The following is a 10,015-nucleotide window of genomic DNA, read 5'->3' on the forward strand; positions in this document are numbered from 1 at the left end:
AATAGTCCTTCCATCTGTGTTTTCCATCTCCTCTCCTTGCACTACTTCTCTCTAAAGCAGACAAAAATGCTAGAAAGTCAGATGATGCCATAACCGCTTCTACTTGGCAAAGTGCCACAAGAAGGCTCTAGAGGAAAGGAGGAGGACGAAAAAAATCAGATAAACCACATCGTCAAGGTCAACTTCCGTGGAAGTGATGAAAGACAGAAAAAAGTCATCTGTGATGCGGCCCTTCTCCAAACAGTCCCGTAACACGTAGGAGAAATGTATTCCTTCTTGCTCTCCACCTCTTCGTGCCTACTGATCCTTTATAGATATAAAATGGGGAAAACATCGCCGTATGCTGGGAAGATTAAAGGAAATTTATTGAACACTCAGGTACCACTTTCTCCGTGCCAGGCCCATTTTGTTTTACAAATATTAACACATCTAATCCTCCCCACAGCCCTATGAGGTGGGTACTATTATCTTTATTTTACAGATGGGGGAACTGAGGCAGAGAGAGATAAAAAAACTTGCTGGAGGTTTCCAGCAAATATCCGGCAGAACCTGGATTCAGATTCCAGCAGGCTGGTCTGAGCCACGCTCCGGCGCCGCCCCTGAGATCATTTAGCCCCTCCGGGACCGCTGCTGACGCCCACCTGTTCTTCATCATTGTTCTTTCTGTTTTACCGCCCATTTCTACTCTTTTCTTCGGAGAAGCTCCGCCAACCAGCGACCGTCACTCACTGCCCATGAAGTCCACTCGCGCCTCACCTCCCGACCCCGCGCCCGCCCGTGCGGCCCCAGCCTCCAGCGCATTTCCTGATGCCGCTCAAGAAGCTGGTTCCCTCCCAGCAGACAGCACCTCTCGTAAACGTCTTGGGGAATGGGAGGCCCGGTGCTGTCCAAGGGCGTCTCAGAGCGAAGGGCTGCAGAGCCCAGGCCTCTGTTCCGAGGAGACCTGCGAGGACCGGGCGGGGTGGCTGGCGCCCGTGTGGCCGCAGTGGGGAGAAGCTTCAACGTGGAGAGCTTGCACCACTTCTCTCAAAAGTAGATCTAAGTAGATCGAAGTAGATCGCCTGGGGCAGGTGATCGGGCTTAATTCCAAATCTTAACATTTTTCAACTACCAGCTCATTTCAAAAAAAATTAAAAAAAAATCTTTGGAGTCACTGTTTCAAGTCACACAGCAATTCAATGGCCTCTATTCTCTACCAAACCGCGAGAGGAAGCTAAGGAGACCACTCTCCCCGGAGCAGTAAGTGCTTCCTTCCATCTGACCTCCACCGACCTGCTGCAGCTGCAGCTGCAGTCTTTCCCTGATTGACTTCTCTCACCAGCGACGGAGGACCTCCGGGGCCACCAAGGTAGATACCTTGAGGGGCCGCGCGCACTTTTAGGGTGAGGGGTGGGGACAGTAAGTGGCTCATCGCCTTTCAGTTCCAGCACAAGAATCGCGCCCGAAAGAACCTGAGTCACCAACCGCCGCCACCGGCCGGAAGCCGCAACCCTGACTTCCGCTTGGAGCTGGAGAGCGGCGTTCCCGAGAGCCCGCGGGCGCGGGGGGACTACAACTCCCGGCATGCTCCGAGGCTGCCGGAGTTAACCCTTTAGCGCCGGCGGCCGCTCTGCGCCCGCCTCCGCCCCTTACCTGGACCCTGCAGGGTGAGTTTTAGGGAGCTAGGGAGGGACTTTTCCCTTTATTTAAGACTTAGGGGTGTGCATGTGTGTGTGTGTGTGTGTGTGTGTGTGTGATGTATTCTCGGGGGGAGGGATGATTCTGATTTTCCTAAATTGGGACAATTTGCAGTAATGGGATTCAGACGCTTTTTTGCGGGTGGGAGACCCAGCATCAATTCTCTGAACCCCAGGGCCTAAGTGGAATCTCTGCTGTCTTCTTCAGAATGCTATCTAGATCCTCTCCTTCTCCCCCTGTCCTCATCAAAAGTAGCCAGCAACCCCTCCCCTCTGCCAAAGGCCCCCACTGCGTCCCTTCCCCAGCGCCCCCAGCAAGGTTTGTTACCTGGCAGCCGAGTGAGGGTTTTTATTATCTCTCTGACTGGGGGATGAGTGCTCATGGAGCCCATAGGACCTGCCACATCCTTTTGGATTAGAGGTTTTAGAATTTAGGCCATTTGCGTCTCAGAGCCTGCCCTTCCCCCACAAGTGTCACCAGGGAGTTCAGCAGGCACCCTGCCTTTGTCCGACTTGAATGACCACGGGTTTGTGGAAAAGGGTTCCTTCACTGGGAATATGGGTGGTGGAGCTTAAACCCAATCCATTCTTTGCCCTCACCTCCACCCCTAAAACAACACTGGACACAGGAGACGACACTGGGGTGTCACACTCTTCTTTCTTTTTCTTCCCCCCCCCTTTTTTTTTTTTGAGGAAGATTAGCCCTGAGCTAACATCTGCCACCAACCTTCCTCTTTCTGCTGAGGAAGACGGGCCCTGAGCTAACATCCATGCCCATCTTCCTCTACTTTATACATGGGACACCTACCACAGCATGGGTTTTGCCAAGCGGTGCCATGTTGGCACCCGGGATCTGAAGCCGAGAACCGTGGGCCGCCAACGCGGAATGTGTGAACTTAACCGCTGTGCCACGGGGCGGCCCCCACACTCTTCTTTCTATCACTATTCTTTCTCTGCGTTGTGCACAGTTCCAGTTGTGGGCTGGGATGGAAGGGGACAGGGACTATAAGTATCAGGGATTATCAGGCTGGGGGGGGGGTCAACTACCTCTCCCCCCATCCGTGGTCAGGGGAGTGGAGGGGCAGCTTGTTTTTTTCACATTTCACTGCTCCCAGACCTCACTTTAACAAACCCACTTCACAAGGCCCCCCTCCCTGCCTCAGCCTTCAAGAGCCTAAGGCTGCTAGAAAAAAAGGGCTACTCTGAGTCCGGGGGTTGAGAGCCTGGAATGCTTGGATCCCCTTCTTTGCCTCACCCCTGTCTCAGTGTATGTCACTGGCAAGCATCCTATCCTCACCCCGAGCTTAACTCCCCCTTTCTAGGCAGTCTCTGGCTTCCTCCCCCACCCCCCAAAGGGGCCATTGTTCTGGCCAGCGTTTGGGGCGGGGTGGACAGAAGGGAGAAGACCTTGGGACAGGAGTACTGAACCACAGGAGGCCAGGGGAGTGAGGGCAGGCCAGCATATCTCTCCTCTATCTCACCCTCCCTACTGCCAACTGGCTCCCTGCCCCTGCCCCCGCCCCTTGACATCCCAGACTCCCTGGCTATTTAAACAGAGATGGGTGCCCCCATCGGCACACTGTCCTTTGGCCACCGGACATCATGCCTCCCAAGAAGGATATTCCTGTGAAGAAACCAGCGGGGCCCCCTATCTCCAAGCCTGCTGCCAAGCCAGCAGCACCAGGGGCCCCTCCAGCCAAGCCTAAGCCTGAGCCAGCTCCAGCTGTCCCTCCAGTTATTCCTCCAGCTGTCCCTCCGGCCCCTCAGAAAACCCAGGAGCCCCCCATCGATCTCTCCAAAGTGGTGGTGAGTCCCCGGAAAGTGAGGAAAGAATTTGGAGAGGGCAGTACAAGGGTGGGATACAGCCTAGGGGACTGGGGGCTATCTAGAAGGTAGGGAATCAGTGAGCACTGGAATGATATTGGGGGTTCCTCTTAGTCCCCCACTTGGAAGCATCCAGGCTTTTGACTCTGCTAGTATCTTTGTTGTTCTCTCCTGTCTAACATGTGTTTGTACATATACACACACTCACACACGCGCACAAACACTCTCACTGACCCCCCTGCTGGCGGCAAGGACTGTGAGATGGGGAACATCTGGGATCTGAGGACAGTTTCAAGGTGAAGGGAGGGAGCTGCTGCCTGTGCCTGGCTGACCGTTCAACTCTAAAGGCCACAGTTCTGAACCCCAGGAGGGAAGGCTGAAGAGGACAGATTTGTTAGACAATCACAGCTGGGGGCCAGGGGTAAATTTAGCCTTTGTTCAGCCCCCAGTTATGTGAGGGATGCAGGACTCAGGGCAGTGGAGGGAGGGGAACAGGTGGCATGGGATTAACCCTGTTCCCAGGAAACCTTCCCTCCGTAATTCCTCCTCTTGGGATTCTCCCAAAGTCCAGAGCTGGGAATGGGACTGAGGTGGCTGGGCTTCCAGCCTGGTCCCTTTGGGCCCCTCCCCAGAAGTGGCTGCCAGTTGGTGGGAGGGGTGTGGGAGAGGGATTGAGTGAACCCTGTCATCCCTCATCTGCTCTTTTCTTCCACAGATCGAGTTTAACAAGGACCAGCTCGAGGGTGAGGAGACACTGGTCCCCTGAGCCTACTGTCTAGTCCCGAGCCCCTGGTCAGATCCTCTTTCTAGTCCCCTAACTCCAGTCCCGACCTTGAAACCTCCCACACTGGTCCTCTTTGTGTCCCCTGTCCTGCCCAGCTCTAGCACATAGTTTCTGAACTTCCTTTCTGTCTAGAGGTGATGGGAACCCCTGGTCAACACTGACTTCTCCTTATCCTTCAGAGTTCAAAGAAGCCTTTGAGCTGTATGACCGAGTAGGGGATGGCAAGATCCAGTTCAGCCAATGTGGGGATGTGATGAGGGCCCTGGGCCAGAACCCCACCAACGCCGAGGTGCTCAAGGTCATGGGGTACCCCAAGAGTGATGGTGAGGGAACAATGCAAGTTTTCAGTTTGGTGGTGGAACCGAGGAGTGTTGGCAAGGTGACAGAGGATGCTGGGTGGGTCTCAGGACTTCAAAAACTGTCAAACGCAGGGGCAGAAAAACATCCTGAATATTGAACAGGATGAAGCCTTTTGGTAAGGATGGAAGCTGGGTCCTAGATGACACCGTAGTGACCTCTCCCTCACCTCTCTAACCTCCAGAGCTGAAGTCCCGCCGTGTGGACTTCGAGACTTTCCTGCCCATGCTCCAGGCAGTGTCCAAGCCCCGGGACCAAGGCACATACCAAGACTACCTGGAGGGGCTTCGTGTGTTTGACAAAGAAGGGGACGGCAAAGTCATGGGAGCGGAGCTCAGACATGTCCTCACCACCCTGGGTGAGTCAGGGACCAGAACTCCTGTCGGGTGGAGAGGAGGGGGTGGGCCAAGAAGAAGGTTAGCCAAGTAGGCAGAGCCAAGGAGGGATTACTGTCCTGTAGGTCATGGGCAGGAGACTGAGAAGGTCAGAGCTGGGGGGCAGAATCTGAAGGGCTTCCTCCTGCAGAGGCTAAAGTGAGGGGATGCACGTAGATGCCTCCCAAAAGGCAGAGGAAAGGGGATAAGGTGGGAGACCCAAGCTTCTGCTTTGGGAAGGAAGTGTTTGTGGTCTGTGATCTGGTACCACTCTTAACCCTCTGGAGTTCAGTTTCCATGTCTGTCAAAGCTTTCCCCAGGTGCTAATGCAGGCGAAATAGAAAGGAGATGCAGGAACGCTTTCATGGTATTACCATTACAAGGAGAGGATGCCTTTGGGGGTCTGTTGCTATATGGTCGGGTCTCCAGGGTGGGAGAAGAGCAAGTACCACCCAGAAGAGCGTGGCCTGGGTTGGTGAGGGAAGGGAGGCCAGGGTTAAAACGCTGTGTCTGGGGCTCAGGAGAGAGGATGACTGAAGAGGAGGTGGAGGCTGTTCTGGCAGGACATGAGGACAGCAACGGCTGCATCAACTATGAAGGTGAAGGGCCAGGGGAGCAGAAGGGACCGGGGAGGAGGGGAGGAGGGAGGCTTGCGGTATGTAGGGGGGCACCCTGGAGCCTGGATTCTCTGAAGTCAGATGGATTATCCAAGGGCCTGCTTCTGAAGCCCTCTTGCCTCCTCTCTCCGCAGCCTTCCTGAAGCACATCCTAAGCGTCTGAGCTCTACAGGTAGGGCCCTCCCACTCCGCCCTGAGAGGCAACTCCCTTCTCTTCCCTCAGCCAGGGTGGAAGAGCAGGGAAGTGCGTTTTCACGTCCTGCTGCGCGCGAGCGCCAGGGCTTGGCACTTTTCATCTTTTTCCACAGATGCTGTGGGCCGGACACCCGGCTCCCCCGCAGGCGGAAGCACGTTCCTGCCACTAGGAGGCCACCTATTGTTTCAAAATAAAGACACGGTTCCTCCCTTGGCCTCCGACTGTTGCTTTTCTCAGAGGTGGGGGAGGGAGGGAGGGTTCTCCTCTCCCTAGTCCGATGCCCTCCGATCTTCCTGCTCAGAGGAGCAGATTCCTTGCGCCCCGCCCCAGCTCCTGCGGTTCCGGTGCCCCGGGTCCAGCTCTGCTAGAGAAATCGGCAGCCCTGGGTCCCGCCCACACCATTACTAATGTAGCAGCGTCCTCTGCGTAAGCCCAGGCCAGGATTCCTATTGGCTGGGCCAGCTTAGGGTGACGTCATTGGGACGTACTAAGACTAGGGTAGGGCCTGGGGTCGGAGCCATTACTGCAGGAAAAGGTCCCGCAGAGCTCAGCGGTTAAGATGGTGGGGCCCTGGGCCGGGGAGGATGAGCGGGATTTGGGGCGAAAGGCGGGAAGCCGGGGGTAGGGAGCAAGGAGAAGGCAGAGGGTAGGGGGGCAGAGGGAACCTGAGGGCCTGGAAGGTTGCAAGTGGGGTTGGAAAGTCTGGGGTCCTGTCCTGCTGGGAAGCGAGTCCCTAGCATGGAACAGGAGTTTGTGGTTCCGAGTTTGTGGGACTGGGATGAAAGATTAGGGATAGATGCTGACTGCTCCCCTCTTCTCTGAGCAGTGTGACTTCACCGAGGACCAGACCGCAGGTAAGTAATCTCTGACCCTTACTGAAGTCTCGCTTAGGGAGAGGGACACTCCCTCCAGCACCTACCTACCCCTAACCCCAACCTGTCATCTTTTCAGCACCCCCAGGGGCGTACCTCCTAGATTCCCTTCTCCCTCCCGGATCCTCCATCTTCTTTTCTCACTCTTTCTTCCTCCCTCCCCTTCCACTCTAGATCTGAGCCCCAAGCACTGGGTGAGTTTTAGGCGGGTGTGGGTGTGTGAAACAACTCGGTCACCTACTGCCTGCTGTATGTGGGATTTCGGGAGGGTGATTAAGCTGCCTGCGCTCGTCTGTCCCTTAATCAGCTACTTCTGCCTCTTCTCTCCTGTGATAACTCTCCCCCTCCCCCAGCTTGTAATTGTGAAGATTGTAAAAAGCGGTGACCCGGTGTTTTGAGAAAATGGGGACAGGGGACTTTGCTGAGGATACTTCTTTGTAGCTGTACCGTCTGAAAGGTCTCTTTCTGTACAAGAGCGGTGGGAAGTGGCAGGCTGGGATGACCCGGGTCTCAGACCGCTGCTCCCACTTCCTTATAAGGACAGGACCCAGATAGGGCGGTGGCAAATTCCTGCCCTGAGTAGAGTGTGAGGAGGCTTGGCAGACTTGCTGCAGGCAGTGGGTGTGTGTGTGTGTGTAAATGGGCGCGACCACTCCGCTAGGTGGGCGGAGGGCTGTCTTTCTGTGGGACACCTGAGTTGGGAGGAAGGGACACTGGATCCCTCTTAGTGGGCTTGGGTGTGCAGCACTATCAATATCCGGTTTCCTCAGCATGACCAAAGTTGAACGGGCAGTCCAGGCTCTGAGGGAGGGTTTGTGTTAACCCCACACGCCCAGTGCTGCTGTTTATCTGAATCCTCAGAGTTCAAGGAGGCGTTCCAGCTGTTTGACCGAACAGGGGATGGCAAGATCCTGTACAGCCAGTGTGGGGACGTGATGAGGGCGCTGGGCCAGAACCCCACCAACGCCGAGGTGCTCAAGGTCCTGGGGAACCCCAAGAGTGATGGTGAGGGGCCTCTAGAACAACTCCTCAGTGTGGTAGTGAGCCCACAGTTCTTCAGCTAAGAGCATCCCTCTATCTTAGTAGGCCCCAAACTCCAGCAGGTCTTGACTAACAAATCCCACGGATTTCCCCTGCTTGGAGTGGGAGCCGGCTGTTCTGTTGTGATCCCTGCAATCCCCTCCGCCCTGGGAAGGTGTGTGACTTTCCTTCCACCTCCTTTATGGCAGAGATGAATGTGAAGGTGCTGGACTTTGAGCACTTCCTGCCCATGCTGCAGACTGTGGCCAAGAACAAGGACCAGGGCACCTATGAGGACTACGTTGAAGGCCTTCGGGTGTTTGACAAGGAAGGGAATGGCACTGTCATGGGGGCTGAAATCCGGCATGTTCTCGTCACCCTGGGTAAGGCTCTGCCCTTGCACTTTGAGCCGAGGTGCCACCTGATACACCTACCTGTCACCGAATTCCAAAAATGCTCTCTTTCCCCTCTGCAGGTGAGAAGATGACAGAGGAAGAAGTAGAGATGCTGGTGGCAGGGCATGAGGACAGCAATGGTTGTATCAACTATGAAGGTGAGGGACAAATTGGGGCTCTCGTGGAGGAAGCAGCCATACAGAGCAGGTCAAGCACAGCATTTGGGGTTTTTGCCATCCCTGGACTTGGGCTCCAAAAAGTGCCAGGAGGCAAGGGGCAGGGCCCAGCCCAGCCCAGGAGCGGGAGGCCAGGGACGTCTGACAGGAAAGGAAGGGTAATGTGGGGGGAAGGGCAGAGAAGGAATGGGAAATAAAAGAAATGGAATGTCTATCACCCACTGCCTGAGCCCTTCACCCCACGTCTGTGTCTTGTCTTCACCATTAATGTCTCTTCCTTCCTGCAGCGTTTGTGAGGCATATCCTGTCGGGGTGACGGCCCGTGGGGCGGGTACGGCTCCTCCTAGCCTCCCCTCTCTCGTTGGCCTCCCCAGTGTGTTTCTTCTGGCCTTTGCCCTCTAGCGCCTTCCCCTGCTACCATTGACGTCCCCCTGGCATGTTTCTGCATGGAGCTGACTGTGGAGGGGAGGGGTTCCTCAAAGAGGAAGACAGCTGGGGGTGTGGTACCTCCTCCTCGGCTAGAATGGGCTCTGAGGTTTGGCTTATAGGGTCCTGCGTGCTGGTGCCTGGGAACTCACACCAGCCTCTCCCCGTCTTGCTTTAGGGTGGTCCCTTGGCCCCAGAGCAGGGATGGTTGGCAGAGCGGGTGGGCTGCCTGCCCCTTGTGCTGCTGTAGCTGAAGTCTTTCCCCCTTCCTTCTGCTGGGCAGCTTGGAGGTACCCTAACCCAGAACTCTGTCCTCTCCTCCTGCCAATGGCTGACAGTAGCTAGAGGTGTAGTTGAAAACTTTTCTGCCTCTGCTGTGTTCCTGCTGCTCAGGGTGGGCTGGGGGACTAACACCTGGTGGGAGGGGAGCTGGGGGCCAAGAGAACTGGTCAGACTCAAGGTGGCTCCTCTGCAAACCGACCCCAAGGTTGATTGCTTTGGGTGTGTTCCTTTCTATGCCACCTTCATGGTCTTGTGGTCTCCTGGCCCCTGGTGGATCCCCACCTTAGCTCCGCTCCTGGGTTCACCCCTCTCTCCTTTCCACAGAGCTCGTCCGCATGGTGCTGAATGGCTGAGGACAGTCCCAGTGTGCCCAGAGCCCCGTGCCTTCCCCTTTGAGACTGTGTGTAGCCGAAGGCTCCCTAGGTTCTCTTGTCACAGCACCTATCCCAGCTGCTCTCTCTTCGATGATGTTTATTGTCAGCATTCACCAAATAAACTTGCTCTCTGTGCCCTAAATGCAGTTCTGCTTTCCTTCTTGAGCAAGGTGAAAGGGAAGGTGACACAGTCCAGGGTCAATGGACCAGGGGCTGGGGAAAGCTGGGAAGGGCCTGTAGGAGCCATCTTTGCCTCATCTGAGAAATGCTGGCCCCACTCATTGATGCTACAAAGGCTACCCCCTGGGGGATTAGGGAAGCCATAAATCCCTGTAGGACCAAGGCTGGCCCTCTTGTTCTGTCCCATATCAGGCTGAGTGCTCTCCCAGCTCTCACCCTCCCAAGCACTGCAGGCCTTTTGTGGGAGAAACCCCGGGAGTGTTTATTGGAGCTAAAGCCAGGCCATACTAGCACGGCCTGCGCCTGTCTGTCCCCTTGGCAGAGCTAGGGGCCAGTAATAACAGAAGTAGGTGAGATGCGTGCCTCATCCCCACCGAATAAGGGAAGGAATGAAGTCACTACTTCTGAAAGGATAAATATACAAAATCCCCAGGTTCTGCGGATGTCCTTCCAAGTCTTAAA

The 10,015-nt window shown here is 55.6% G+C and overlaps 2 protein-coding genes across 6 annotated transcripts; both read left to right on the forward strand.

The window, feature by feature from the left end:
• The first annotated feature begins 1,421 nt into the window (after window positions 1-1,421).
• On the forward strand, window positions 1,422-6,041 carry MYL6B (myosin light chain 6B). Of its 2 annotated transcripts, none has more exons than XM_014843876.3 (8): window positions 1,422-1,646; window positions 3,233-3,482; window positions 4,216-4,243; window positions 4,464-4,607; window positions 4,826-4,999; window positions 5,537-5,614; window positions 5,767-5,804; window positions 5,941-6,041. In XM_014843876.3, the coding sequence occupies exons 2-7, from the start codon at window positions 3,279-3,281 to the stop codon at window positions 5,793-5,795; spliced, it is 657 nt and encodes a 218-aa protein (XP_014699362.1). In that variant the 5' UTR covers window positions 1,422-1,646; window positions 3,233-3,278; the 3' UTR covers window positions 5,796-5,804; window positions 5,941-6,041. The 2 variants fall into 2 exon arrangements, with proteins under 2 accessions (XP_014699362.1, XP_070350765.1); XM_070494664.1 differs by having other exon boundaries at window positions 1,579-1,646; window positions 3,212-3,482.
• A 12-nt stretch (window positions 6,042-6,053) lies between these two features.
• On the forward strand, window positions 6,054-9,515 carry MYL6 (myosin light chain 6). 4 transcript variants are annotated; one of them, XM_070494668.1, is made up of 8 exons: window positions 6,348-6,390; window positions 6,655-6,682; window positions 6,875-6,894; window positions 7,537-7,705; window positions 7,930-8,103; window positions 8,196-8,273; window positions 8,579-8,622; window positions 9,324-9,515. In XM_070494668.1, exons 1-7 carry the CDS (start codon window positions 6,388-6,390, stop codon window positions 8,605-8,607), a joined length of 501 nt encoding a protein of 166 aa, XP_070350769.1. In that variant the 5' UTR covers window positions 6,348-6,387; the 3' UTR covers window positions 8,608-8,622; window positions 9,324-9,515. The 4 variants fall into 4 exon arrangements, with proteins under 4 accessions (XP_014699366.1, XP_014699365.1, XP_070350767.1 ...); XM_014843880.3 differs by lacking the exon at window positions 6,875-6,894 and having other exon boundaries at window positions 6,054-6,390; window positions 7,562-7,705; XM_070494666.1 differs by lacking the exon at window positions 8,579-8,622 and having other exon boundaries at window positions 6,334-6,390.
• Window positions 9,516-10,015: the final 500 nt, after the last annotated feature.

This window comes from Equus asinus, chromosome 22 (genome assembly GCF_041296235.1).
Source record: "Equus asinus isolate D_3611 breed Donkey chromosome 22, EquAss-T2T_v2, whole genome shotgun sequence".
NCBI lineage: Eukaryota > Metazoa > Chordata > Mammalia > Perissodactyla > Equidae > Equus > Equus asinus.

Coding starts and splice junctions, on each gene's coding strand:
- MYL6B (XM_014843876.3), top strand. CDS start 3,279: ATGCCTCCCAAGAAGGATATTCCTGTGAAGAAACCAGCGGGGCCCCCT. Junction 4,244..4,463: donor TAACAAGGACCAGCTCGAGG/GTGAGGAGACAC, acceptor CTTATCCTTCAG/AGTTCAAAGAAGCCTTTGAG. Junction 5,615..5,766: donor CGGCTGCATCAACTATGAAG/GTGAAGGGCCAG, acceptor CTCTCTCCGCAG/CCTTCCTGAAGCACATCCTA.
- MYL6 (XM_070494666.1), top strand. Junction 8,104..8,195: donor GCATGTTCTCGTCACCCTGG/GTAAGGCTCTGC, acceptor TCCCCTCTGCAG/GTGAGAAGATGACAGAGGAA. Junction 8,274..9,323: donor TGGTTGTATCAACTATGAAG/GTGAGGGACAAA, acceptor TCCTTTCCACAG/AGCTCGTCCGCATGGTGCTG.